Below are 24,953 nucleotides of genomic sequence, written 5' to 3' on the forward strand. Positions count from 1 at the left end.
GGGGAAGTATCCAAGTAAAAACTGACTATGTTTAGCACTTTCGTTCTTTTAATGCAACTTACAAGAACTTCATCAGAAACAGACCCATAGTTCTCACAACACTTTAATACACAAGCCAGCACATCACATGACCAATCAATTAGCTTAATACTTAATAAGTAAAATAAGCTTGTCTCTGTTTTAAACATATTCTGCAAAAGTGCTACTTAAATAAGTTTAAAAAATCATAGATTAATTATTATGTTTTTTTAGAAAACATTTGATGTTTATAACATCATTCAAGCCTGGAGACTTGTCAGAAGATAAGCGTATCTACCATAATGCTTCTTTGACTTCAGGTCTTGTATTGAATTCACCAATTAAAGGGGACATAACTACACTATCTAGAACATAAAAATAACATTTCCTAAAATTACAGCAAGGAAGTCTATGTTTGGCTAACACATTCTTGCAATCCATGTTTTAATAACTGTAACATCATGAGCATAAATACATTTAGCAAGCTTTCTGACAGTTTTGTCCATGTAAAAACTGGTACACGATTCACAAAATGCAAGGTAAACTACTCTTTGAGTGTAGTACGTGTACCTGTTTTTAGCCCAGATCTGAGTTTTGTTATGCTGTAAAACAACAAAAGAGCCTACAAAAACATATCTGCAATATTTACAGTGTTAACACTGAAATGTGCCAACACAAGAATGATGCAGCGTGTTAGTTCAATATGCTGATGATTCCACAATCATTTCCTGCTCTGACAATGTCACACACCTTCATACTCTCACCCAAGAAGTCCTTCATTCAATTGAAATATGGCTTTCTTCCCACCAATTACTACTGAACCCAAAGAAAACTAAGCTCCTCCTATTTGTCCCTTCTACCCTACAGCACCGTAAAACTTCCTTTTCTGTCTCCTCCCTCAACAATACTATAATTTCTACTGAACCCCACACAAAACCCTTAGGTGTAATTATCGATGACCATCTAAAGTTCGATCTCCACACTCAACAGTGCATTAAAAAGACACATCAAAAACTAGGCCTGCTATGCAGACACAAGAAATACCTCCAGACTCTCCCTCGCACAAGCCTTCCAGCTCCCCACACTGCTCTATGCAGTCCCCATTCTCAAACACTTAATCTAATCTTCTCACTAAACTTGAATTTACCTATAGCAAAATTGCATGATTTGCCTCTAACTTACCTTACTGCACTCATAACTGCATCGCCCTTAGAAATCTACAGTGGCTAGAATTTCATCACCAGTTATTAATACCTCAATTCCTCATGGCTCTTTCAGTCTTGCATCTACCTTCCTAATGTCTCTTTCTCCCCACCCTTATTCACCTCTATACTCCCAAACGCTGTCTTTGTAGCTCTCAACAGAAGTTATTGCAAGTGTATAAGCCCAATAAAAACATTGGCAAATCACTCTACTCCTATTCCATAAAAAATTATTGGAATAAATTACCTCTCAATATCAGAAGCATCACTAACCCTACAACCTTTAAAATAGCAATAAAAGATTACCTCCGCAAATCATGGTCATGTCTCTGTCATGATCCTATGCTGTCTTCCTGTCCTAATAGACTCCTGGCATCCTGACTGCTACCTCAGTAGTCTTACCACTGATTTCCTGCATTGGGATTCTTTCTTTTTCCAGTGCTACTATACCAAATACTTATTTTCTCTTCTCATACTTTTCTCTTTACCTGACTGAGTTTGCACCATAATTACCTTTTTTACTCTGTTTCTCTGTACTGCTTGATCTTCTTTCGGCTTTTCCTGGTTAGGGGTTGCCACAGCAGAACGCTGGTCCGCTCATGACTGGCAGTGGATTTTTACGGTGCCAAGTTGCCAGCCTGACTCCCAACATTCAAAGAAGGCACGCCCATTCACACTCGCATCTACCTGCATGTCTTTAATGTCACTCTGTCATGGGGGGACATGCAGACTCCACACAGAAGGCGCTCCAGCCGAGAATCGAACTGGAGAACCTCTTGCTGTGAGGCGCCAACTCTAACTGCTGCACCACCGCAGCTCACCTTTCTCTGTGCTGCTTGATATTTCATTATATTTCTATTCCTCTTCTTTACAGTTTTGCAATCTTATGACCACCTACTGCAATCATCTTCCTATTTTCTTCTACAACTGTTCTTTTTTATCTGTTACCTCCCAAAATGTGTATACAATATACTACCTTTTCCTCAGATTTGTACTGTGTTTAATTTACATTGAGTTTACTCACAGGTAAACAACTGATCAAGTTACTGTCTGTTACACATATATACTCTGTTTTATTTTTCTTTAGCAACTATTGTCCATGTTACATGATGTTTTTTTAAGGAATGTACTACTAGAGTTACATGATGTTTTTAAGTAATGTACTATTGGAGCTTTTCTCTTCGGGTCTCTGCTGAAAAAGGGCATCGCCCAGTCAGACTAACCTGGTTAACAAATGTCAAATAAATAAGTAGTGTTATTTAAAAAGTAAAAAAAAATGGTCAAAAGTGTCTTCTCCACCTTCCCAAAAAAAAAAAACAATCTGTGTAATGTCGGTAAATGTGTACCTTTTTAAACAAAGGATACTTAACAAGAAATTCTTGTTCCCACCAGCTCATAACCAAATTTGCAAAGGAGGGAGCAGCTCTGGCACCCATAGCAACTCCTTTTTTCTGCACATAATATTTACCATCATATATGAAAAAAGTATTATTCAAAGCTACACTTAACAAGCAGATAGTAATGTTAATGAAAGAATTCAAAAAATGACTGAACTTAAATATTTTCTGACAAAATCTATGCCCAAGTCTTGTATAATGCTAGTATAAAGTGAAACAACATCTGAAGTTATTAAACAGTATTCCTTTTTATCAAATGTGAATTTATATAGTGCGTCTAAAAGTAGCCAAGAATCTCAAATAAAATTGTGACTTCTGTACTATAGGGTTTAATATAGAGTCAGGATCAACTGAAATGGTCTCAGTCTTATAAAAGTCTGTTGCTATAATAAGTCTAAATGGGGGATGTAGTCTGTCCTTATGAGTCTTAGAATTGCCAAAGAATCTTGCTATCTTAGGGAAATCTATTTTTAAAGATTCATGTAATAAATGCACTTTCAATATTCCCCTCGTCAAACAGTACTACTATTGAACAAGTGCCCACACCAAATTCTTAGGAGTTGTATCGATAATAATATGACAACTAACATCCATTTCCAAACTGATATTTAAAAAAAAAACTCACCATAAGCCTGGTTTACTCTGTGGGACCAAACAGTTCCTTACAGATAGAACAAGAGAAACCATCGTGAAAGGCTACCACTCTGTTTTATGTCACCCCTCTCTTTACCAGCTTACACATCAGCACCCTAACAGACTGGAACAATGTTGCAATAAAATATCCAAATTTGCATCTAATAAGCTCTGTAATATACATCATTGCATAGCACTCAAACAAGTTCAATGGCTAGAACTAACCATCTTTACTTCAGTCGACTTTCACTAGCCCACAATGTACTAAATACCCAGCTTTAGCTGACATGTGACAGTACCACCCAAAAAGAACTCTTCACTCGCAAGATACTTGGGTACTAGGAATGCCAAAAATAGATTTTTTAAGACATAGCTTCTTGCCATTTACAGTGGATGGATATTTACATTTAATGGACAATGTTAGCAGTATGAGTGTGGTCCTGTTGGGATCTGGAGGATGCTAAGTCTGCCACTGCCAATGTCTTGTAAAGTGACCTGGGAATGGATATTGGGATGTTACTGAAAAAATACAGCAAGTGGGCTTTGAAATGTAGTTTAATTAAACAAAGTGCACTTGCAATTTACAGGCCATAATTTAATTTATAATTTCAGGTAGTCCCGATCCTGGTAGATTTTATACCATTAGACTTAATTAGGGAGAGCTATCATTCCTGGGAAATAAGCAGCCCTAGTTTCAGTGAAAGCTCTGTGGTTGTTTGCAGGTAGGAAGTTGCAGTATGTGGAGCCAATGTGTTTTATTATTTTCAATGGATTTGCCATTTCAAAGTATGGGTTTCTTTGTTGCAAAAGAAGGCAGGATTGAATGAGCCATATAATGCTTAACTGACAATAATGGGATAGAAACATTATACGTGATTTGTAATGTTTGCAGCTATACTTGTTTCAGTGGTGTATGTGATGCATAACTATTTTTGGGCCTGTGTCCCAATTTTATTTTTCGCTTTGTCCAGAATTCTTGCTCTAAGGTTGAGAGGTATGGTTCCATGCTAAATCAGAAGGTTGTATTTACCTTGGAAGACTTTTCAGCATAATTATGAGAAACAGAGCGTTTTTAATATTTCCACTTATTTCCAGTATAAACTGCCATGTAACCTTGCAAATAACTTTCTTATTACGCTACTTTAATTATTTTGGAATTGACAGGTATGCTTCATTGGTTCGGACATAAGCATAGTGTGCTGTGACTGATTTCTTACAGCATTCTGTGGCTTACTTATCACAATAACTTTTTTGTGTTTCTGGGTGTGTGATCCAAAATTAAATAAATACATAATAAATAAAAAAAGTAATCCTTTCTTCACTTTGAGCTATGGACAAAGTGTGGGCATTTGTTTTTTTCAAAAGCGATGGTCAGCATTACAGCTTAGTAAACGGTCAGTCTGTGAATAACTTCTGTACAAATTAAAATGTCTGAATGTCAAATTGGCTTTAGATTGGTGGGAAGTTATATGTTTACTCCAGTATGTAGTATGATCTTAGAGAGTTTATAGATTTCTTATGGATTTAATTTTTGCTGAGCAGTTGTTTGTTGATTTATTGATGGTCATTTTGGTGGTGGGAAATTACATGGATGAATCCATCTCTATTATGATTTTTTTTTCAGATATTTTGACTTCCAGACAATTTCAATCAGTGAGACTGTGGCATGTGATTACTGAGGTTGCTTATGTTACAAGTAGGGGCTCCTTTTCTGTGTGTGTGTGTGTGTGTGTGTGTTTATATAAGAGAGAGAGATTTAATATGTATACTGAATATATTTTTGCAAATGGAATTCTTAGTTAAATAGGCCCCTCTTCTTAGACAAGTAGACTTGAGTAACCAATATTAGATCTTAGCTATCCAGCTGGGAAAGTTTAGTATGTGGATTTTCCATCCAGTTTGATGAAGGCTATGCTACTTACTTAAGGAGTACATTCATGGCTATCCATCCAGTTGTAGTGTTGTTGAACTACATTGTTTGATAATGAGAGGAGCTTTTTACAGAAGTTGAAAGTTTTTGTGTCAAGAACCTGTCCATACAAAGTGGCTTGTTTATGTTGCAGTGAGTGTTTTAAATATAACCAGTATTTCTGAGGTGGAGAAAGTCTCTTAAGGCAGGATCTTTCTTAGCCTGGAAAGCAAGCCAGTGATGAAATTTATAGGGGCCAGTGAGAGACGGAGGAAAGCAAGAAGCTTTTTAGTCTGTTTGGATAACTAAGTGAACTCAGTCCTTTGACCTTTTTTGTCAGAAATGGTTGTAGTCTTTCTTTTGGCATGGTGTTTTGCTGAGGCACGTGCCGAAAGGGGTGTTGCACTCAATAATTGCTCTTGTAAAGGAAGAATACAGGGATGTTATAACCTCCTTGTCCCTGCATGAGATACCCTTACTAATGAGGTGGGTCATGTAAAAAGCTTTCCGTACAACGGAGACAACGTGGTGGTCAAAAGTCAGGTTTATATCAACCTGGGTGCCTAAGCACCTCACAACTGATTGCGTGCATGCTTACAACATTGTTATTAATGTGAAAATTTGTGGGGACATCACTCTCCTCAAAGGGGATGATTGTGCATTTTTTGGCATTTAGCTTGAGGCCATGTTTCTGGCACCAGTCATTTCTTTGGGTGAGACCCTCTTGTAGCTTATTCAGAATTGTTTTATTTAGTCAGTAATGTGAATTATTTACTTTATTGCAAATTTGTTGGCTTATTTTTGTGGATTATAGTATTGTAAGACTGCTAATGATGACATTGTATGCAGATGGACTGCTGGAGTGGTTTTCCCAGTGAGAAATGCTAGTGCAGTAGTGAATATCTGTTTATTTGTAAAAAAGAAAAAATCTGTTTATTAACTAAGATGTTAGAGTTAACTGTTAGATTAGAGAATTAAAATCAGAATGAGAATTAGAATTAGAATTTTAAGGCAAATATTAGGCATTTGTTACATTTATTAATTGTTCGAATGCACCTACAGTACAGCCAGGAGGTCGACTTTGGTCTCCCGTGGCAGCAAAAAAGTTAACTATATGATATATTTTATATGCGGCCCCAAGACAATTTCTGTTTACTCAATGCGGCCCCGGCAAGCCAAAAAGTTGGACACCCCTGGTATAAGTTCCATGATGATATATTCCATGGCCTTGCAGACCAGGCTCGTTAGGCTAATGGGGCAGCAGCTCCCATCTTCTGTCGTGGTTCCCCCTTTGTGGAGTGGGAAAACCATCGCGGTGCGCCATTCAATGGGCACAAAACCTGAGGTGAGGCTATGATTGAACATGGTACTTAGGTGGGGTGCCAGTTCATTCTGTAGTTCATGTAGAATGCAGCCTGGGATGTCGTCAGGTCCCATGGATGCTGTGTTCTTGGCTTCGGAGAGTGAGGTTTTTACCTGTGCAGCCGTGATGACAGGACCTTTGCATTCTTCCGTTATAGAGATGGGCCCTTTAGGGGGTGAGAGGGGGGTAAAGTTAGCATTGAACCTACCTGCCATGATGTTGGCAATATCAGTTGGTTCTGTATATTTAGTACCATTGTGCTGCAACTCAGAGCAGATCTGAGTGTTGCCATTGAGATTCTTGACATAGCTATAGAATGCTTTGTGGCTGTCTTTAGAATCAGTGGCAATTTTGTTTTCAGATCTTACTTTGGAGGATTTTATGAGGGATCTCAGCTTCTTATGGAGACTGACCAGGGAGTTCCCCCAATCATAGGATTTTACTCTTTTTTTTTGCAACAGTTTCTTCTGTTGTAAAGTTTGTTTATGGCAGAAGACCACCAAATTGTCTTCCTTTTTTTGGAGGGATAGCGTCTTGGTTCTGTTGGGGATAGTATGATCCATACACTCGTGTAAGTGCTTAGAAAGTGCATTTGTGTAGGATTCAGCACTCATACCTCTATTATCCATCTGCATGGATGTCGTGAAGTTTGCCACTTCTGTCTTGAGAAGAGTGAAGTTGGCTTTGGAGAATTTTTTTACGGTTGTTTCTCTAATGGGGGGTGGGGGCGGGATGTGGATGGCTAGGGTGATTAGCTTGTGGTCGGATCTGACCAACGAGGAATTGACCTCTTGTGTGGAACACCAGTCTCCCATGTTGGTAATGATCAGGTCTAGGATATTGCTGCCCCTGGTGGGGGTGAGGATAAGTTGATCCAAGGTGTTGGAATTTATGAATTCCAGAAAACGTTGAGCAAAAGAGTTGGTACATGAGTAGTTTTCCCAGTTAATGGTGGGGTAGTTGAAATCACCCATTATTAGGGTGTTGGGTTGTACCCTAATATTTTCCAGTGTATCAAGAAAAGAGGAGTGGGAATCCTGGGGCATGGTGGGGAGTCTGTAGCAAGCTACAATTTGGATTGCAGTCATGCCCAGAGTTATGGCATCATTATTGAATCTTAGTTTATTTATTTATATCTATTTATCATTAATTTATTTCATGTAGTTAGAAAAGAATGCATGCAACAACCTTGCTGAAGAAGTTGTGACAAAATGGTAAGATAATTCAAGAATTTTTGGAACAAATGTAAAATAATTCTTACATGGTGTGAACAGGCAGTTGGAGGTTAACTAGGATCTGCAACGTATGCAGCATGTCATGGGACACACAAGATAGGTGGCTCAAATAGTGTTGATTTCCACTTAAAATATGTGTCTCTGCACTTTATGTAGAAAAGGTTAATCAAAAGTAATACATTACTTCAATAAAAGTAGCATTTTTATCAGTTAACTGTTTAAATTTGTCTAACATTAAAATGATTGTTTGTTTTTTTAGGTTGATATTTGCGCAGAAGAACTTGGAAATAATGTGAAACCCAGTGTTGCCTTGCTGGGTGACATAAAGGCAGTAGTACAGCAGGTACTGTATTAAGCAGATCAACTGTGTATATGTCATTTTTTTTCTGTAGTCTCCTTTTGGAAGCTTTCCCACTTCTACGCTTAGAGCTCTTAATCTGCTAATATTAATAGATCCATTATCATGATTATTAGATTGGCAGAACTCACTCCATATAATGCATATGCCTTTTAATGCAGATACAAGGACATTACAATGGTTCCACTGCAGAAGATCAAGGAAAAAGCTCCCAGATGTAAACAGGCTGATGAAAACACCACATTTTCATGTGGCAAGTCCCACCTGCATCCCCATGTGGAGTGGGTCACCCTCAACCCCCCCCCCCCAATTACTTAAATATACTAATTCCACAGCCAACGCATTGCAGTAAAGGGAGAAACCAACAGTATAACAAGGTGAACAGAATACTTAAATTAATTGTGATGTCATGTTTTCATTGCAATAATCAGTCATGTGCAGGGGAACCTAACTGAGGAATTAGTAACTGACAAGAAGTAAGACTTTCTTAGAGGAGCTCCTGATCATCTGCAGGGTGTATATATGCATGCGTGTGTGTTTGCGTTTGTGTATATTTATATATAGACATTTCAGAGTAGCCATTCAGCATGTTTTTGGGAGATGGGATAAATCAGAGTGTCTTTAGAAAACCCTAAAAGGTAAGGGGAGAGCATGAAAATGTACACTAATCGTGACTGGAGGTCAGGAGAGAACAAGAGACATTGGAGCACTGAGGCTGTAAACTACTCTGTATTTAAAAATATTATTTCTTGTTGCATTCATTTGATTATTTCTGCACATCCACATTTGGTTTTGGGTCATTAAGTGTAAAACTACTGAGGACGGTTTTTGGTTTTCTGCTGAATTGGACGTGCTTTTAAGTCATGCAGTGATGTTTGTTTTAGATATTAATGCATTTCTGTCTTTTCTGAATAATGGTTTGTGGTTATAGTTCATCTGCCTGAATGCTCATTTTCCTGAAACCCGACTGCTGCAACCCATTTGCCTGAAAAACTCATTTGACTGAAAAGCATCTCCAAAGCAGTAATAAATAACTGTTTGGGTGCATTATTTTAATTATATTCCACAGTGGCAAATACTTCAGAAGAGGAATGCACTTTTGTGAATGAACTTAATGTTTCTCAAGGATTCAACATGTCAGCTTCCCCTAATGCCCTGTCCTCTGATAAACAGCAGGCAGGGCAAGTAGATGTAATCATTATCTACTCTGAATTTTAGGGTAATTAATTCCAACTCAATGCATAAAGCGAGCATCTTACCAGCTAAGCTCACTGTTGTACATATAAAACAAGGGTATTGAAACTAATTAAGACTCACAGATAGAACTGCGAGGCATATAATCTGCTAGTATAATTCTGTCGATGCTTCATTTATGGCGGCTGTTATAGGGTCTTGTTTAACAAGGTTCGCCTGGTTACATGACAAGTCCTCCCAGATGTTAAAAGTGCTAAAGGCAAGTTTAGAGCAGAAACACTTGTTTGGTCATACTACCCAAAATCATCTGCAGGAGCTTGGTGAAAAGGGGAAAGCTATGCAGAATGTAAACAACTTTTTGATTCCCTTGCTTCAAAGTGCAATGCAAATTGCTATCCGAGTCCTGACCTTTAAACAAACTAGGCATTACAGTGCAGACAGAAGCAGCAGTACTAATAAAAGCAACATGCCTAAAAAAATACAGACAACAGCAGTAACAACCATATGGCCAATAAATTGCATTATTCTCTGCAAAGTAACAACCATATTACATCATTATTTGTAGCCCACCTTCCATAGTACAGCATCACTTATTACCCACCTTCCCCATTCAGCTTCTAGGAGGCAGATTTTTACATTTTAGAGCACAGAGGTACACAACCAGCACAGATTCCTGGATAAGTTAAGTGATGTTTGCAGGATATACAGTGGAGTTTCACAAACCACTTCATTTTTCACTCCAAGCATACTTAAGGGATCAGTGTTTTCCTTTGATAGAAAAAAAGTAAGAAGAGTTATTTGGTACCAAAACTGATGATCGTTCGAGACTAACACCAGATTTTACAGACTTGAGCATTTGTGTAAAAGCAAGAAAGTTTGTGATGTTGGTAGTGCAAGCTTCAGTCCCCATGTGATGCAGGATTATATTCTTAACTACTATGGATATGCAGGATACAAATTTCTGCATTCCTAGCCACAAAGACCACAGACTGTATGTGAGATTTTGTGTACAGAAGTTATTCTTACTGTCCTGTTCCTTGGCATTTGGTCGTTATACAGCATGGTGGGTGTTCGCCATATTCTTAATAATAGCAGTGTTGCCTATTTTGGATTACTCAGCATTCACACCTTTCATATTGGGAGTCCCTGCATTGTGTGGGATACTGCAGATACTTCAGTGCTTCTGAAATCTGTTGGTCTCAGCGGGAAAACATAGCCTTATTTATTTTATTTAACATTTGTTTACCTGGGAAAGTCCGAATTGGAATGAAGACCGTTTTCAGCAGAGGCCTGGGGAGAAACGCTTCAGATGCATGTCTTTGTAATGTGAAAGAAAACTGGAGCACCGGGAGAAAACACACACGAACGCAGGGAGGACATGCACATTCTGCACTGAAAGCAGTCCAGCCGAGAATCAAACCAGAGAACCTCTTGCTGTGAGGTGACAATGCTACCGCTGCACCACTGCGCGCCATCCTTATGTTTAGCAAAAAAGATTGATGTGCTATTCTTCCTGCAACAGATATTGGTCCTCTTACTATAGCTAATTAAAGAAAATTCCCCATCTGCAAGGATATCTTTCATGGCCATGCGTCACTTGTTTTTTTTTCTCTGTCCTGATAATGCTCAGTGCAAGGTTTTAAATGAGAAAATTATAGTCATACTATAAAACCAATATAGCTGCCAGAAAACAGTCCAAGCAGTTCTCTTCGTAATTTATCTTCTGCACCCAAGTAAACACTGTTCCGAGCTATTTCCACAAGGTAGATTTATTCAGAATGTTAAGCGAAACCAACTACAATAGATTTTGGTTAATTAAATAAATAAAACAACAAACAGTCAACGCTTTTCGTTTTTAGCATTCAAAACCTTTTTCAAACAAACTGTTACTCTGCCTCTTCCTTCTCTCTATATCAGTTCTTAGCGTCACACGATAATTCCACAGTATGAAGGATGGCTTGTTGACCATTACCTAATAAAATTGTTATATTGTTTAAAAATATAAATATATAAAAAACATATAAAGCATTCATAAACCAACTAAAACCTCTCAAACCTTGCCATCGCGTAATCATGTTGTACATTCTCGATGACATTCACAGTACAAATACATAATTCAGTATGTGCACTCCGCTCCCAATGAGCGCTTTACATTCCCTGTTGTCTTCAAAGTGTTATATATACGTGTGCTTTTTGTCAAAATACTTAGTATTAAGCACATTTATTTATGTAGTTTCAAAGTATAAGTGTTGAACATTATGTTAACAGTAGATATAAGTGTTCAGCTCTTACTTCTGACTTTGAATCTACATAAGGGCTCCATACTTCGTGTTGCTAAAATCCTTATTGTAATATGTGGTGCGTATTTCACTATGTTTATTTCCTTTAAGGGGTTCTATTCGTGTTTTAAATTTTATTAAACTTTCTTATATCCCTTCATACGTTAACTCTTGTAACTAGTATTGATAAATTACCTAAAAGTCCGAATCGGTACACCGGACAATAAAGTTACATAATATTAACTACAAGGTAACTTATCAAAGGTGCATAAATTATTTTCTTATTTTAAACTTCCATTAGGACATTCTAAGCTGCTACTAATACTGTTTATAACTCTTTTATGTATAAATAAACTCATGCAGTACTAAATGTACTAATGATCAATTTTATAGTGTGCAAAACATCAAACAAATATAGTGTATAATATATGGTATGGAATTCGCTAAGAACTGATATAAGGAGAAGGAAGAGGCGGAGTAACAGTTCGTTTGAAAAAGTTTTTGAATGCTAGAAACGAAAAGCGTTGACTGTTTGTTGTTTTATTTATTTAATTAACCAAAATCTATTGTAGTTGGTTTCGCTTAACATTCTGAATAAATCTACCTTGTGGAAATAGCATGGAACAGTGTTTACTTGGGTGCAGAAGATAAATTACGAAGAGAACTGCTTGGACTCTTTTCTGGCAGCTATATTGGTTTTATAGTTTCAACGTTTTTTTTCTGGTTCATCTGTCGTTTGTGTAAATTATAGTCATACATCAGAAATCTTCAGAATTGTTCAGAGAGATTCTCAGTGGGAGTCGGTGTGCATTGGGGTTTAGCCCTGAGTCCACTGCTGTTCATAATTGTGATGGGCTACAGTAGCAAACAGGTTGGAGGGAACAGATCAACGAGGCTGCTCTCTGCAGACAGTGTTGCACTACAGCCAGATTCTGAGCAGGAACTTTAGCAAATGACAGGGGAAAGAAATGCAAAACTGAAGGCATGTGGAATTAAACTGAGTACAGACAAGACAGTGGTCATGGCAGCAACTGGGGGAATCATAATAAGCTGAAACTGAGATAGACAGGAAAAATACTGGAACAGATAAATAGCTTCAGTTATTTGAGAAGGGAAGTCTGAATTGGAAGGTCAAGGCTAGATGACAGTGAGCTGTAACTAGGGTTACCACCTTTCACTGTGGCTGAAATGACCAAGGCCACACCCCTCGCACCGCCCACAATGCCACCCATTTCAACTGTCTCTGCCCTTTATGTGACATCATAGTCGCATCAGAGGGCAGAGGAATGTTCTCTTTTCCTGGTTTGTGATTTTTTTTTTTTTTTTTTTTTTTTACAGAAAAGCATAGTAACTCTGACAATTTAACAAACTCTGATAGCCTGGTTTTTGAAACAGAATGCCAGATTTTGTACAGTGTGTTCCAAACTACTGGACAATAAATTTGATTTCCGGATAGTCCAGAAAAAAAACAGATGGGTGGTGGCTTTAACCAACTGACACAGATTGTCAGAAGAATGACAAGTGAAACTGTAGAATAAGATGAAAAAAACAGCGGTGCACCCATCTGTATGGTACAGAAACCTGGGTAGTGAAGGCAGAGCAGTTCAGGAAGCTTGAGGTGATGGAGTTGAAGTGCCTGATGTGGGTGGTAGGATGCACATTTTGGAGCAGGCAAAGAAATGATGACATGAAAGCAGAAGCCAACGCAGCTGCAATTTTAGAGAACGTAAAGAGAAAGGATTACTTTGTTTTGGGCACATGTACAGGGAAGTTTATTTAGTGAAGAAAACTTGAGAGAGTTAGAAAGAAGGGAAGGGGCAATGATGTCATGTAAAGAGGTGGATGTATTGTGTCAGGGAAGATCTGCCACAGTCAGGTGTAACTGTTGAAGGTAGGACAGCGGCACTGAATCTGAAGAGGGATGGCAACAGTTTATGCAGCACCCTGAACCCATGTAGAAAATGGAAAAAGTTGGATTGATGACAGTTATAATAATAACCAGCAGTCTTCAGGACTAGAAGTCTGTCTCTAAAACACCTTTAGATCTTCCTCACTCACACTTTTTTATGTACTCGTGATTTATCAAATGGCTCCCTACTTGCCACAGACAGCTCATTCCATACTCCTACCTTAATGAGAACCAGACAAGGAAATATTGCAATGGCCTATTTGTTCCTTGGACAGGGTGAAAGCCTAATCAGGTCATCTCCTCAAAGGTGAGAATCTGGTGTTAGAAAGCAAGCCAGTCTAATGTCAAGTGGCTAAACAACTGAACCCCTCTCCCTTAAGACGGTCATGATTTTTGCAGTTGCCTGGTACCAGCTGTGCTGCCCCTAGGAAGTAGAGCGGTATATTTACTGCTGATGCAGCTGTTGTTCAGTTGTACCAGAGAACCAACCAAAATCCACTCCACAGTAGGCATGCCTATCACTCCTCATCAGCTCTAGTAAATGCCCAAACCAGCTTCCGACTGAAATGTCAGGACTTGCAATACCAAATCCTGAAATACCAAAAAAAAAAACATTGAACGTCTCTGATGTTCATCGTGTTTCACTGTTGCAGTCATGACTGTAGGGTTCTCCCTTGCCGGCAGGCAGTCCTTGGCCGGCCAGAATCCCAAAGTCTGGGTCCGGCGTCGGCTGCTCAGCCATGCTCCCTGACATCAGAGCGCCAGGAGTACAAAGCTGACAGCCGACACCATGTTCTCCAGTCTTTCTTGCCGTGCGGTGATAGCAGTTCGCATTTGCCGGTCGGCTGACTCCTGACAATTTTTTCTAAATGTACTTCAGTCTGAAGACTTCTTCTCCTTCTCAAAGCTAAGTACCCCGTTGGGGAAAGTTTTTTCTTGCTCCAGTCCGATGTCAGAAAAAGTTAATTGTATTTCTTGTGGGAAGCAAATACCTCATAAGGATTTTCATTCTTACTGTATTCCTTGCTTAGGCCCTGACCACGACGTAGCTAGTTGTCGGTTTTGTGCTAGATTCAATCAACGTACGATTAAACAAAGGTACGATTTTGCATTTCATTACTTCGGTAGGCGTTTTAATTACAAAATGTCGTCTGATTCGGTTCCGGCTACCGGAGTTCGCAAACGACGCAAGGATAAAGACAGGCCTCCGAGGTCCAAATCGGACGATATTGTACAAGCAGAGCCAGCTTCAGGTTCTGCCGTCGTCAACGAGGCACTTTTGCAGCCCCTGTCATCAGCCATTTCAGAACCGATGGCCGAAACGGACTCCCACGAGGAGCCAACTAGGCCTTTGATTATTTCTGTTGCAGGACCTTCGGACAACGCTCCTTCGGATGGGTCCAGAGCCGCTGTGCAGGTACCGGCTTCCGAATGGGTTTTCAGGCCTACTCATCTTCTGATAAAGGCAAAGGCAAAGACTCCTTCCAAATCAAAGACTGCAGCCCAAGCCTCTTCTGATCCGGCACCCAAGTCTCAGAAACAATTACTTAAGATGGCGGAGGACTTACTTACTATGATTAGGGGTTCACATCCCCCTCCAGATAAAAGGCCAAGGCAGGAAGTGTATTATGACTCCTCTGATCAGGCTTCTGTTTCTTCAGTTTCTTCTTCTGACCAGGAATATTCTTTCCCTCCTTATGAGGATTCTGATGCTGAGGAATCCTTTCCTTCAGCTTCTCCCCCTGAGGATTTCTATTTTGGGGAAACTTTACATGAAATGAGGGAACATTTTCACTGGGAAGGACAGGAGTACTCTGAATCTAAGAAAAGACTTAGGGATTTTCTTCTTCTCCCCCAACATAGACCCCTGGCTATCCCCCCTATTTTGGATATTGTGGATGATGCTTTTTCGGAGGCTAACTTAATTCCAGACTCTTTTCCTCCTGCTCCTGTTAAGCCAGACAGATATTACAGAGTTCCTGATTCCCACCAGTTTTTATACAAGAATCCTACTGCTGATCCTGAAACCATTTCTCAGGGCCCTAAGGGGGTTAAGGCCGCTACTGCTAAAAACCCCATTCCCACTGAGAAGGATTCCAGATCTTTAGAAAGATGGGGCAAAAAAGTGTACACTTCTGCTACTTTATCTATTAGGGCTTTAAATTGTCAATTTCATATGCTGAAATACCAGCAATTTCTTCTGTCTGTTTTGAAACAAAAGCTAACTTCCATTTCCGCCTGTGCAGAGGATAGGGAATTACATGATTTAATGCATGCCACTGAACAAGTTGGGAAGCATGGTTTACACTGTGGATTTGATGCCTTGGAGGCTTCTTGTAGGGCTGCTGCCTCTGGTACAGTCATTAGAAGGCATGCTTGGTTAAAGGAACAAAACTTGCCAGATCAAGTAAAAGCTAAGTTATTGGATGCTCCTGTTGAGCATAATGTTTTGTTTGTTCCTAAGGCTGAAGATGTGATTAAGAAGATGGAGGACAAGGCAAAATCCATGCAAACGGTTAAAGATTTCTTGCAAGTACAGCCACCCAGATTTAGTAGGAATTGGCCTACTAAAAATTGGTCCTTTCCCAATTCAGACAGGCCTCAGAGGGGTAGATACAGACGCTTCCGAGGAAGGCCTCAAACGCAAGCCTCTTATAGACCAAGACAGCGGGCTGCTTCCACCCCTAGGGGAGGAGAGGGCAGGTCGCAGGCTCATAGAAAACAGGCTCAATGACTCCCTCGGTTGGGCTGCAGGAACTTCATGCCTGGAAGCCCCTCTCGGAGGAAAACTTTCTCTTTTTCACCGAAATTGGACTCCTATAACCCAAGACAAGTGGGTTCTGGATGTGGTTTCAAGAGGTTACAAATTCCATTTTCATACCCTACCAAGACCAAGTGGATGGCCAGATCCTCCAAAACATCAATGGTTAGAGGCCTTAAACCAGGTGGAAACTCTCTTGGCTATGAAAGCCATAGAACTGGTTCCACTTTCAGAGATTGGATGAGGTTTTTTACTCAAGGCTCTTTCTAGTCCCCAGAAAGCAAAATTCATGGAGACCCATTCTGGATCTGTCAGTCTTGAACACTTTTCTCGAAATACCAAAGTTCAAGATGCTTACTCTGCAGCAGCTACTTCCAATGCTGACCAAAAATGCATGGATGGTAACTCTGGATTTAAAGGAGGCATATTTACACATTCCCATCAGGCAGGAATGCAGAAAATACCTCAGGTTCAAGGCCGGATCGAGGCACTATCAATTCTCTGCACTGCCCTTTGGATTGTCTACTGCGCCCAGGGTCTTCACCAAATGCCTGGCTCCAGTAGTAGCTTATTGCAGACTCAAGGGATTTCAAATTTACCCTTATCTGGACGACTGTCTTATTCAGGCAGACAGCAAGGATGTCTTACTCCAGCATCTAGAATTTGTTCAAAATCTTCTCAAGTTCCTGGGATTCACTGTAAATATAAAAAAGTCAAATCTGATACCCTCACAACGGATAACCTTTATGGGTGCTCTTCTGAACACAACAACCCAGATGGCATTTCTGACATCCGAAAAACAATTACAGCTGGCTTCAACTTTCAAAACCTTGGCAACTTTAACTCCGCTATCTGCAAGGAAATTCCTGCAGGCTTTGGGTTACATGGCCTCCTGCATCCTTCTCGTACCATTTGCAAGACTACATATTAGGAAAATACAGTGGTACCTAAAAAGTATATGGTCTCAGCATTGCCACAGTTTAGACATACAGATCACCGTCCTGCCTTGTCTTCAAAAGGAATTCCTTTGGTGGTCCAAGTCATGTACTCTAAACATAGGAAAACCTTTCAGTCTGCCTCCAGCCACTCAGATACTAACCACTGACGCTTCAGATTATGCATGGGGAGCCCATTTTCAGGGCAACTGTCTGCAGGGTCTTTGGACAAAGGATCAGAAGCACCTGCATATCAATTTAAGGGAAATGTTAGCCGTTCAGAACGCTCTATGGGCTTTCAGGAATCTTTTACAACCAGGACAGCTACTGATACGGACAGACAACACCACAGTTATGTGGTACATAAACAAGCAAGGGGGATCTCATTCCTATTCCCTTTGCAGACTAGCCATGAATCTATGGAACACAGCTCTAGCTTGCAAACTGGACCTTCAAGCTCAGTTTCTACCAGGGAAGCAAATCTTCCTGGCAGACAGTCTGAGCAGAAACCTGTCGGACCCACACGAATGGATGCTGGATACCAAAATATTCAGGTTGATTACAGCAGTCTGGGGATGCCCTCACATAGACCTCTTTGCATCCCACCTCAATCATCAACTACAGATTTTTTGCACCAGGACATTCCATGAACTAGCTTGGAAAGTGGATGCATTATCATTCAGTTGGAGAAACCTCTCTGGGTATGCCTTCCTGCCTGTACCTCTTCTTCCACGGGTGTTATTAAAGATCAAACAGGACAAGCCCAAGATGATAATTTTGCTGGCCCCAAATTGGCCTCGACAGTTTTGGTACCCAACACTGAAAAACCTTTGTCTGGAGCCCCCTTGGGTATTACCACAGATTCCAAACCTTCTGTCCCAACACCAGGGTCAGGTTCTGCACTCCCATGTCCAAACTCTCAGCCTGGCGGCCTGGTTAATCCAGGGTCTTTGATTCATTCTTTTCTACCCAAGCAGGTTATGGATGTCATTTTAGAAGCCAGACGTCCTAGCACTAGAAAATCTTATGCAGGAAAATGGAAAAGATGTTGCTCCTGGATGCAGGCTCAGGATTCAGATCCTCTTATTCCTAACATTCCTCTGATTTTACGTTACCTGACGGACCTCTTACATAAGGGTCTCTCTTTCTCTTCCATAAAGATCCATGCCTCTGCTATTTCTGCTCATTATAATACAGACCCTCCAATCTTTTCCCATCAGCTCATGAGACAGTTTCTCAGAGGAGCTAAGAACTTAAGGCCCCCTAGATCTCCTCCAATTCCTGCTTGGGATCTCAACTATGTTTTGGAAAAACTCACCTTACCTCCTTTTGAGCCTGCTGCCACATCTGACATCACGTTTTTATCTTGGAAGACAGTCATTCTGTTAGCTCTTACCTCTGCCAGGAGAGTTTCGGAGTTGCAAGCTCTCATGGCTGTGGAACCTTATATTATTTTTCATCAAGACAGGGTGTCTTTGAGGACTAATCCTACTTTCATGCCTAAGGTAGTTTCCAAAGTGGCTTTAAATAAAACTATTCACTTGCCAACTTTTTTCCCCAGTCCTCAAAATAAGGGGGAAAGGATCTTGCATTCCTTGGATGTACACAGACAACTACGTTTTTATCTGGACAGAACCAAGGACATTAGGAAATCATAGCAATTGTTTGTTTCTTATGCTTCAAGTTCCCAAGGTAAAGCCATTTCAAAACAGACCATTTCTAAATGGATTGCTCATGGAATCAGATTTTGCTATTCACACCATGGAAAGCAAATTCCAGGGAGTATAAGGACTCACTCTACCAGAGTTGCTGCCACTTCAGCTGCCTTCCTCAGGGGAGTTCCTACCAAAGACATTTTGGAAGCTGCTACTTGGAGTTCAGTGCATACTTTTTCCAAGCACTACAATCTCCCTCTCTACTCTAAGTCTAGGGCAGGCTTTGCTTCTGCTGTCTTGCAGGGCCTTTTAGCCGCCCCCTCTACTTTATGACCACCTCTCTTTTATTCTGCTTTGGGATTCAACCCTACAGTCATGACTGCAACAGTGAAACATGATGAACATAGTACAGTTGTGTACACTTACCATAAATGTAGATGTTCGAGTGTCTTCACTGTTGAAGTCTGGGTTATCCTCCCTCCTGTCCCCTCTTATTTTTTTCTTTTGTGTGGCTCCCTTCTTCACCCTTCTTTTGAGGTGTATTTGCAAAGGGTATGGGATCTTACTCATTTTGGAACACCTGACATCTGGGGCAAGAAAAACTGGAGAACATGGCGTCAGCTGTCAGCTTTGTACTCCTGGCGTTCTGACGTCAGGGAGCATGGCTGAGCAGCCGACGCCAGACCCAGACTTTGGGATTCTGGCCGACCAAGGACTGCCTGCCGGCAAGGGAGAACCCTACAGTCATGACTGCAACAGTGAAGACACTCGAACATCTACATTTATGGTAAGTGTACACAACTGTACTTTCTCCTTTAAAGTTGTTTTTTTGCAGGTGGACATACCCTCCCACACCTCCTGCACTTGTGTGTATTTATATGCATACATATATTTATATAGTTATAGTTCATTTGCCTAAAACCTAAATGCTAGAACCCATTTGCCTTAAAATGCATTTGACTGAAAAGCATCTCCAAGGCAAATATACCATAAAAATGTTTTTCAGGGAGGGCAAGCCCCCCTACACCCACCTTACTTAATATATATTAACTCCATTGTTGCACAACTGGGAAAACAAGACTAGACAAAAACACCCCTTAGAGATATCAGTGCTGGAGCACAAATACAGACATCTACATATCTGGGGGCACAGTGTGATCCTGACCATTGTAATCTACACATTCTCTGCTAGACTTGCATACCTTTTAACTCCTTTACACCATCGCAATACTTTCTATAGACTTCTATACTTGTAGTCAAATGAATTTTCAGGCAAATTGGTTTCAGCATTTGGGATTCAGGCAAATTAACTAAAACCATATAGATGCACATATATACACATAGGTCCCTGACTAATGTTCGTACACTCAAAAGAATGAACATGCGAACATACAACCCACATTGCCAAAAACCTGAAAATTTGAATGATACATTAGGATCACAAAGTCTGCTTTTTTGCAGGGAGGTAAGCAAACAGGAGTTCGTAGGTTCATCTCTCAAATAGGGAATCTTGAGTGTTGGACTGTTTGAGGAAGTGTACCTACACCTCAGTCACATTCACACTGAGAGCATTAAACTATCTTAATAACTTGATGAGACTTCAGCATGACATTGTGTTGGAAATTTAAAGGGTAGTTAAGACACAGTAAGCTCTGCAGTCTCAGAAGATCTGGAGACTCAGTTGTCCACCTTTGCAGCCTGTTGCCAATGTGTCCCTGTGTCTGCTGTCTAACATATCTGATGACAAGTCCCGAGCTGCTGGCGCCAGCATTGCCATGCGTCACATTGCTTGGATGAGGTTGTGTAATGTCATGGAAATGCTTCAAGCATCCTTTATTAATGCCCCCTTTTATGACTCTTCACTTTTTGGGCCTATGGTTAAGGACAATTTGACCAGATGTGAGCAGAATGGAGAAATGCTGTCTGCCATTAGAATACATTTTTTTAACCCCTCAACAGACCTTCTTTCAGAACCAGAAGGAGCAAACATCTCTTTTTTAGGAAAGCAGAGAAGCTTTTTCGGTAGGCTCCTTCTGAAGGTTCCCCCGTGGCAGGAGGGGGGGTAACCTACGCTACAGGGTGTTCCACAGAACCAGGGCTTCTGCAGAACTTTTTCCAGAAGGCCCTTTCAGTGAACTTGAGGAGTTACCCAACTGTCTACCTCTGAGGGCAGTTGAGTCTTTTGGTTTAACACCCCAAAGCTTGGGAGGCCATCACGTTGGACCAATGAATGTTAAGAGTCATATCCGGAGATTACGCAATTCCATTTTTAGAAAACTTCAATCATAAATACCAAACATCTTCCAGACGTGCCACCATGTCAGAGAAGGGATGCAACCATCAAAATTCAGAAACTGTTCGTAAATTGAGTTATCCATGAGGTCCCACCAGACCAGTGTGGATCTGGAGTCTATTCAGGGCACTTTTTAGTACTAAAGAAGAACAAAGACCTCAGACCAATTTTGGATTTGAGCAAGTTAAACCAGTTTGTCAAGCATACTAAGTACCTCAAGAATGCCTACCATCATTTAAAGATAGCAAGGCATTCAAGGAGGTATCTGTACTTCCAGTTGGGAACCAATCATTACCAGTTCAGAACACTGATCTTTGGTCTCATCACTGCCTCCCGGGTGTTCAAGTGTATGGCAGTTATTGAGGCCTGGGTCAGGCTGCAGGGGTTCCAGGTCTTCCCTTACCCAAACAATTGGCTCCTCACCGCCTCTATGAGAGAATACTTAGGGCCAGAGACACCTTAATCCAGCTGTGCAGTTGCTTGGAGGATCACGGTTAAATGGTTAAAGTTCAGTCTCTATCCTGTTCAGGCGCTAGAGTTCATAGGTTGCTACTTGGACACAGTCTCTTAAATTGCAAGACTTCCAGTCTGCAGAGTACCTACCCTTCATCGTCCAGCCACGTTCTTGATGTCTTACAGAAAGCCTCCAGCTTCCCTCATTCTGAAGCTCTTAGGACACATAGCAGCCCCCATCTGCTTAGTTCCCCTGTCAAGGTACCACATGAGGGCTCTGCAGTGGATACTGGCAGTACTGTGTTCCTACTTGGCTCATCCGGTGGAGGTTCCCCATTATGTTGACAAAATGTGTATCAAAATCAGATCAGGTGGTGGTTAGAGTCTGTCTTGGCATCCACTGGGAGACCATTTGTTCCCCCTACCCCCACCTCTGGGGATGGTCACAATAGGTACCTCTCTTCTAGTGTTCAAAGGGAAGACTGTCTAGGGGAACTCTTTTCTTACCCCATTTGTCAAGAGGCCATGAGGGTCTGGCAGTGGACAGTTTTGTCTCAACAGTTTGTGGTTGCAGTGCACATTCCTGGGAAATTCAACACTTTAGCAGACAGTCTCAGCAGGAACATTCTTTTGTCTCATGAGTGGTTCCTGAATCTGAGCATTGCAAGATTTTCAGCACTGGGTCACTCCATATTGTGACCTGTTTGTGCCTCCGTCCATCACCAAGTGCAGTAGCTGTTATGCCCTAGTCCCTCCTCAGGGGCAGTCATCCAGAGACACTGTTCAGTATGCTTGTCCCCTAGGTCTCCTGTATGCATATCCTCCAACTCCCTGATAAGAACATTTCTCCAGAAGGCAAACCTTTTGTAGAGTAACTGTAATCTTCCTTGCTCCTTTTTGGCCTTTGGCCTCTTCTGAGGTACTCTTCTTAGGTCCTGGATCTTGTTCTGTATCTGGTTTCTCACCCGGTTTGCTTGGACCTTCCCTACCTTCAGACACTCAGATTAACCACATGGTTTATCCAATTCCCCCAATGGCCAGAGATAACAGTCTTTCAGACAGAATGTTGCATATTTTGTGTTTTTCTCAGAAAATGTCTACACATAGATTATATATGCAAGTAGGTGGTAATGTTTCACTTGGGTTAATTCCAAAGGTTTGGATCCACTCTCAGGTGGGGTGGTTCTGGACTTTCTTGCTGACTTGTTTCAGTCAGGATCCAGTTTTCTACTATTAAGGTGCAATTGGCAGCTAATTCCAATTTTCACATTGTCAGGGATACTATATCTATCCCAAGGAAACCTTTCTGTTGTATCCTGTGATCAGGGATCCCATTCCACTGTGGGATTTTCCTGTTATGCTTGTAGTACTTACTGTACCTCCATTTGAGACTTCTGCTACAGCTGATTTGAAGTTGTCATCTTGGAGGATTTTATTCTTGGTGGCTGCTACTTCTGTCAAACATGTCAGAACTGCAGGCCCTATCCTCAGTACTTCTTACTTGTTTTCTCATAAAGATAAAATTGTCACTCCGCACGGATCGTGCTTTTCTCCCAAAACTGGCAACAGAGAATAATTTGAATCACACCATTCACTTGCCAGTATTCTTTCCTGAATTTTCTAGTAAAGGAGAATATTTACTACATTGTCTTGACGTCCATATTTGGACAGAACTAAATCTTTCAAGAAGTCTAATCAATTATCTGTTTCCTTTTCAAAGGCCCAGTTTGCTGCTTCAGTGTCTAAGGGTACTCTCTTCAAGTGGCTGTCTGGTTATGTTTTATCTGAGTTTAGTTTGAAAGTAAAAGGCCTTGCATCATAAACCGAAAGATAATTCTGCTAGAGCTATTTCTACAGCTTTTTTTCTCCAGGGCTGTTTTAGACTATGTTTGTGCTGCTGCTTCTTGGGTGAGTTCTCGCACATTTGTACCCCACTACAAATTGGATATTCATTTGAGGTCTAGGACCTCTTTTGATTCCACCCTATTGCATAATATCCTTTCATAAGAGCTCCCTAGGGTTTTACTTGGCTAGGGACTATGTCACACAGGTTGAATCTAGACAGAAAAGACATCATCAGATATGAAAGTTATGTACTTAACATAACAGTAGAGCTATGTTGTCTCTCTATGTCTGGTTCAACCTGCCCTCCTGCCCCCACCTTTGCAGCAAGTCTCTGAATCATGGGATCAGTAGGGGAGGTTTGTCTTTCTCCTTTTTGGGGTTCTTAGTGATTTCTTTCAGGGTTAAGTGATGGAAGCTTTTGAAGAGAAGGACAAACTCAATCTGAGGTAATCCTAGTTGAGCGGGGGATTACGGATAGAGGAAGTGGAACTCAGGGGCTAAAGTCTTTAGGGTATGGCTGGTCTCGGATCTGAGTTGGATTCAGTAACCCACGGGTTGAAATAGGCTGAAGGAGACAACACAGATCTGTTGTTATGGTAAGTACATTACTTACTTTGACTGGAGTGCCCTCGACATTGATTCCCCTAACACCTGTATTAACCTCTATGGCTTCTTCCATAATCACTACCCCTACTCATCTAAATAAACTGTCTAACTCTGGCTCCACACTAGACTGGGTCTTCACCTCCAATCCTAAACTCTGTCACAACCCCCCCACCATACCCGATATCCTAAGTGACCACCATCCCACTTTCATACTTAGACACTCTCTCTCCAACTTCACAAACTCCAGCAATACAAGGACTGCCATAAACTCTCTAATTGTAACCCAGACACCTTAAACCACTTGCTCTCCCCAACTAATTGGTCCTTCCTCTATAACCTCCCCCTGGAGGATGCAGTCAAGAAATTTAACCATATCTTTCTAGACATACTCAACTCCCTGGCCCCCATCAGAAAAATAAAAATCAAAAGTCATTTCGCTACCTGATTAACAAAAGCCACATACTAATGAACAAGAGAGATTGTGAGTGGAAAAAAATGGGAAAAATCTAAATCTTTCACTGATCTTCAAACCTATATAGAGCTCCATAATCTAACCAAAACAAAGGTCACCCTCGACAAACAAAACTTTTTTCGACACCTCTAAGCAATTCCCACGTCAACCCCAAAAAATTCTGGTAATCAATAAGCTACTACATCCAGGATGCCCCTCATCACCCAACCCATGCCCTAATAGCTCTCCCACTGATACTGCTACCTTTGTAAATGCCTTCTTCATTGACTCTATCCGTAATCTAACCAATGATGACATTAACTATCCCTCATCCCCTCCATCTTCCCCAATTGCCTCTTTCTCTTTTAAACCCCTCCCTACAGCCTATATCAAATCTCTTTTGTAGCAAACTTAAAACATGTTCTCCATCAGTCAGCATCCTTCCTCCTCAATTCCT

General features: G+C 40.8%; 1 protein-coding gene across 1 annotated transcript in view; it reads left to right on the top strand.

The window, feature by feature from the left end:
* The window catches only part of HACL1 (2-hydroxyacyl-CoA lyase 1), a gene marked incomplete in the record, with an annotated part of 1,125,147 nt that overhangs the window by 721,123 nt on the left and 379,071 nt on the right, over window positions 1-24,953 (top strand). The window contains 1 exon segment of the mRNA XM_044066839.1: window positions 8,017-8,100. Within this exon segment, the coding sequence (XP_043922774.1) occupies window positions 8,017-8,100 (84 nt within the window).

This window comes from Protopterus annectens, chromosome 3.part1, assembly GCF_019279795.1.
Source record: "Protopterus annectens isolate FY-2018-M chromosome 3.part1, PAN1.0, whole genome shotgun sequence".
NCBI classification, from domain to species: domain Eukaryota; kingdom Metazoa; phylum Chordata; order Ceratodontiformes; family Protopteridae; genus Protopterus; species Protopterus annectens.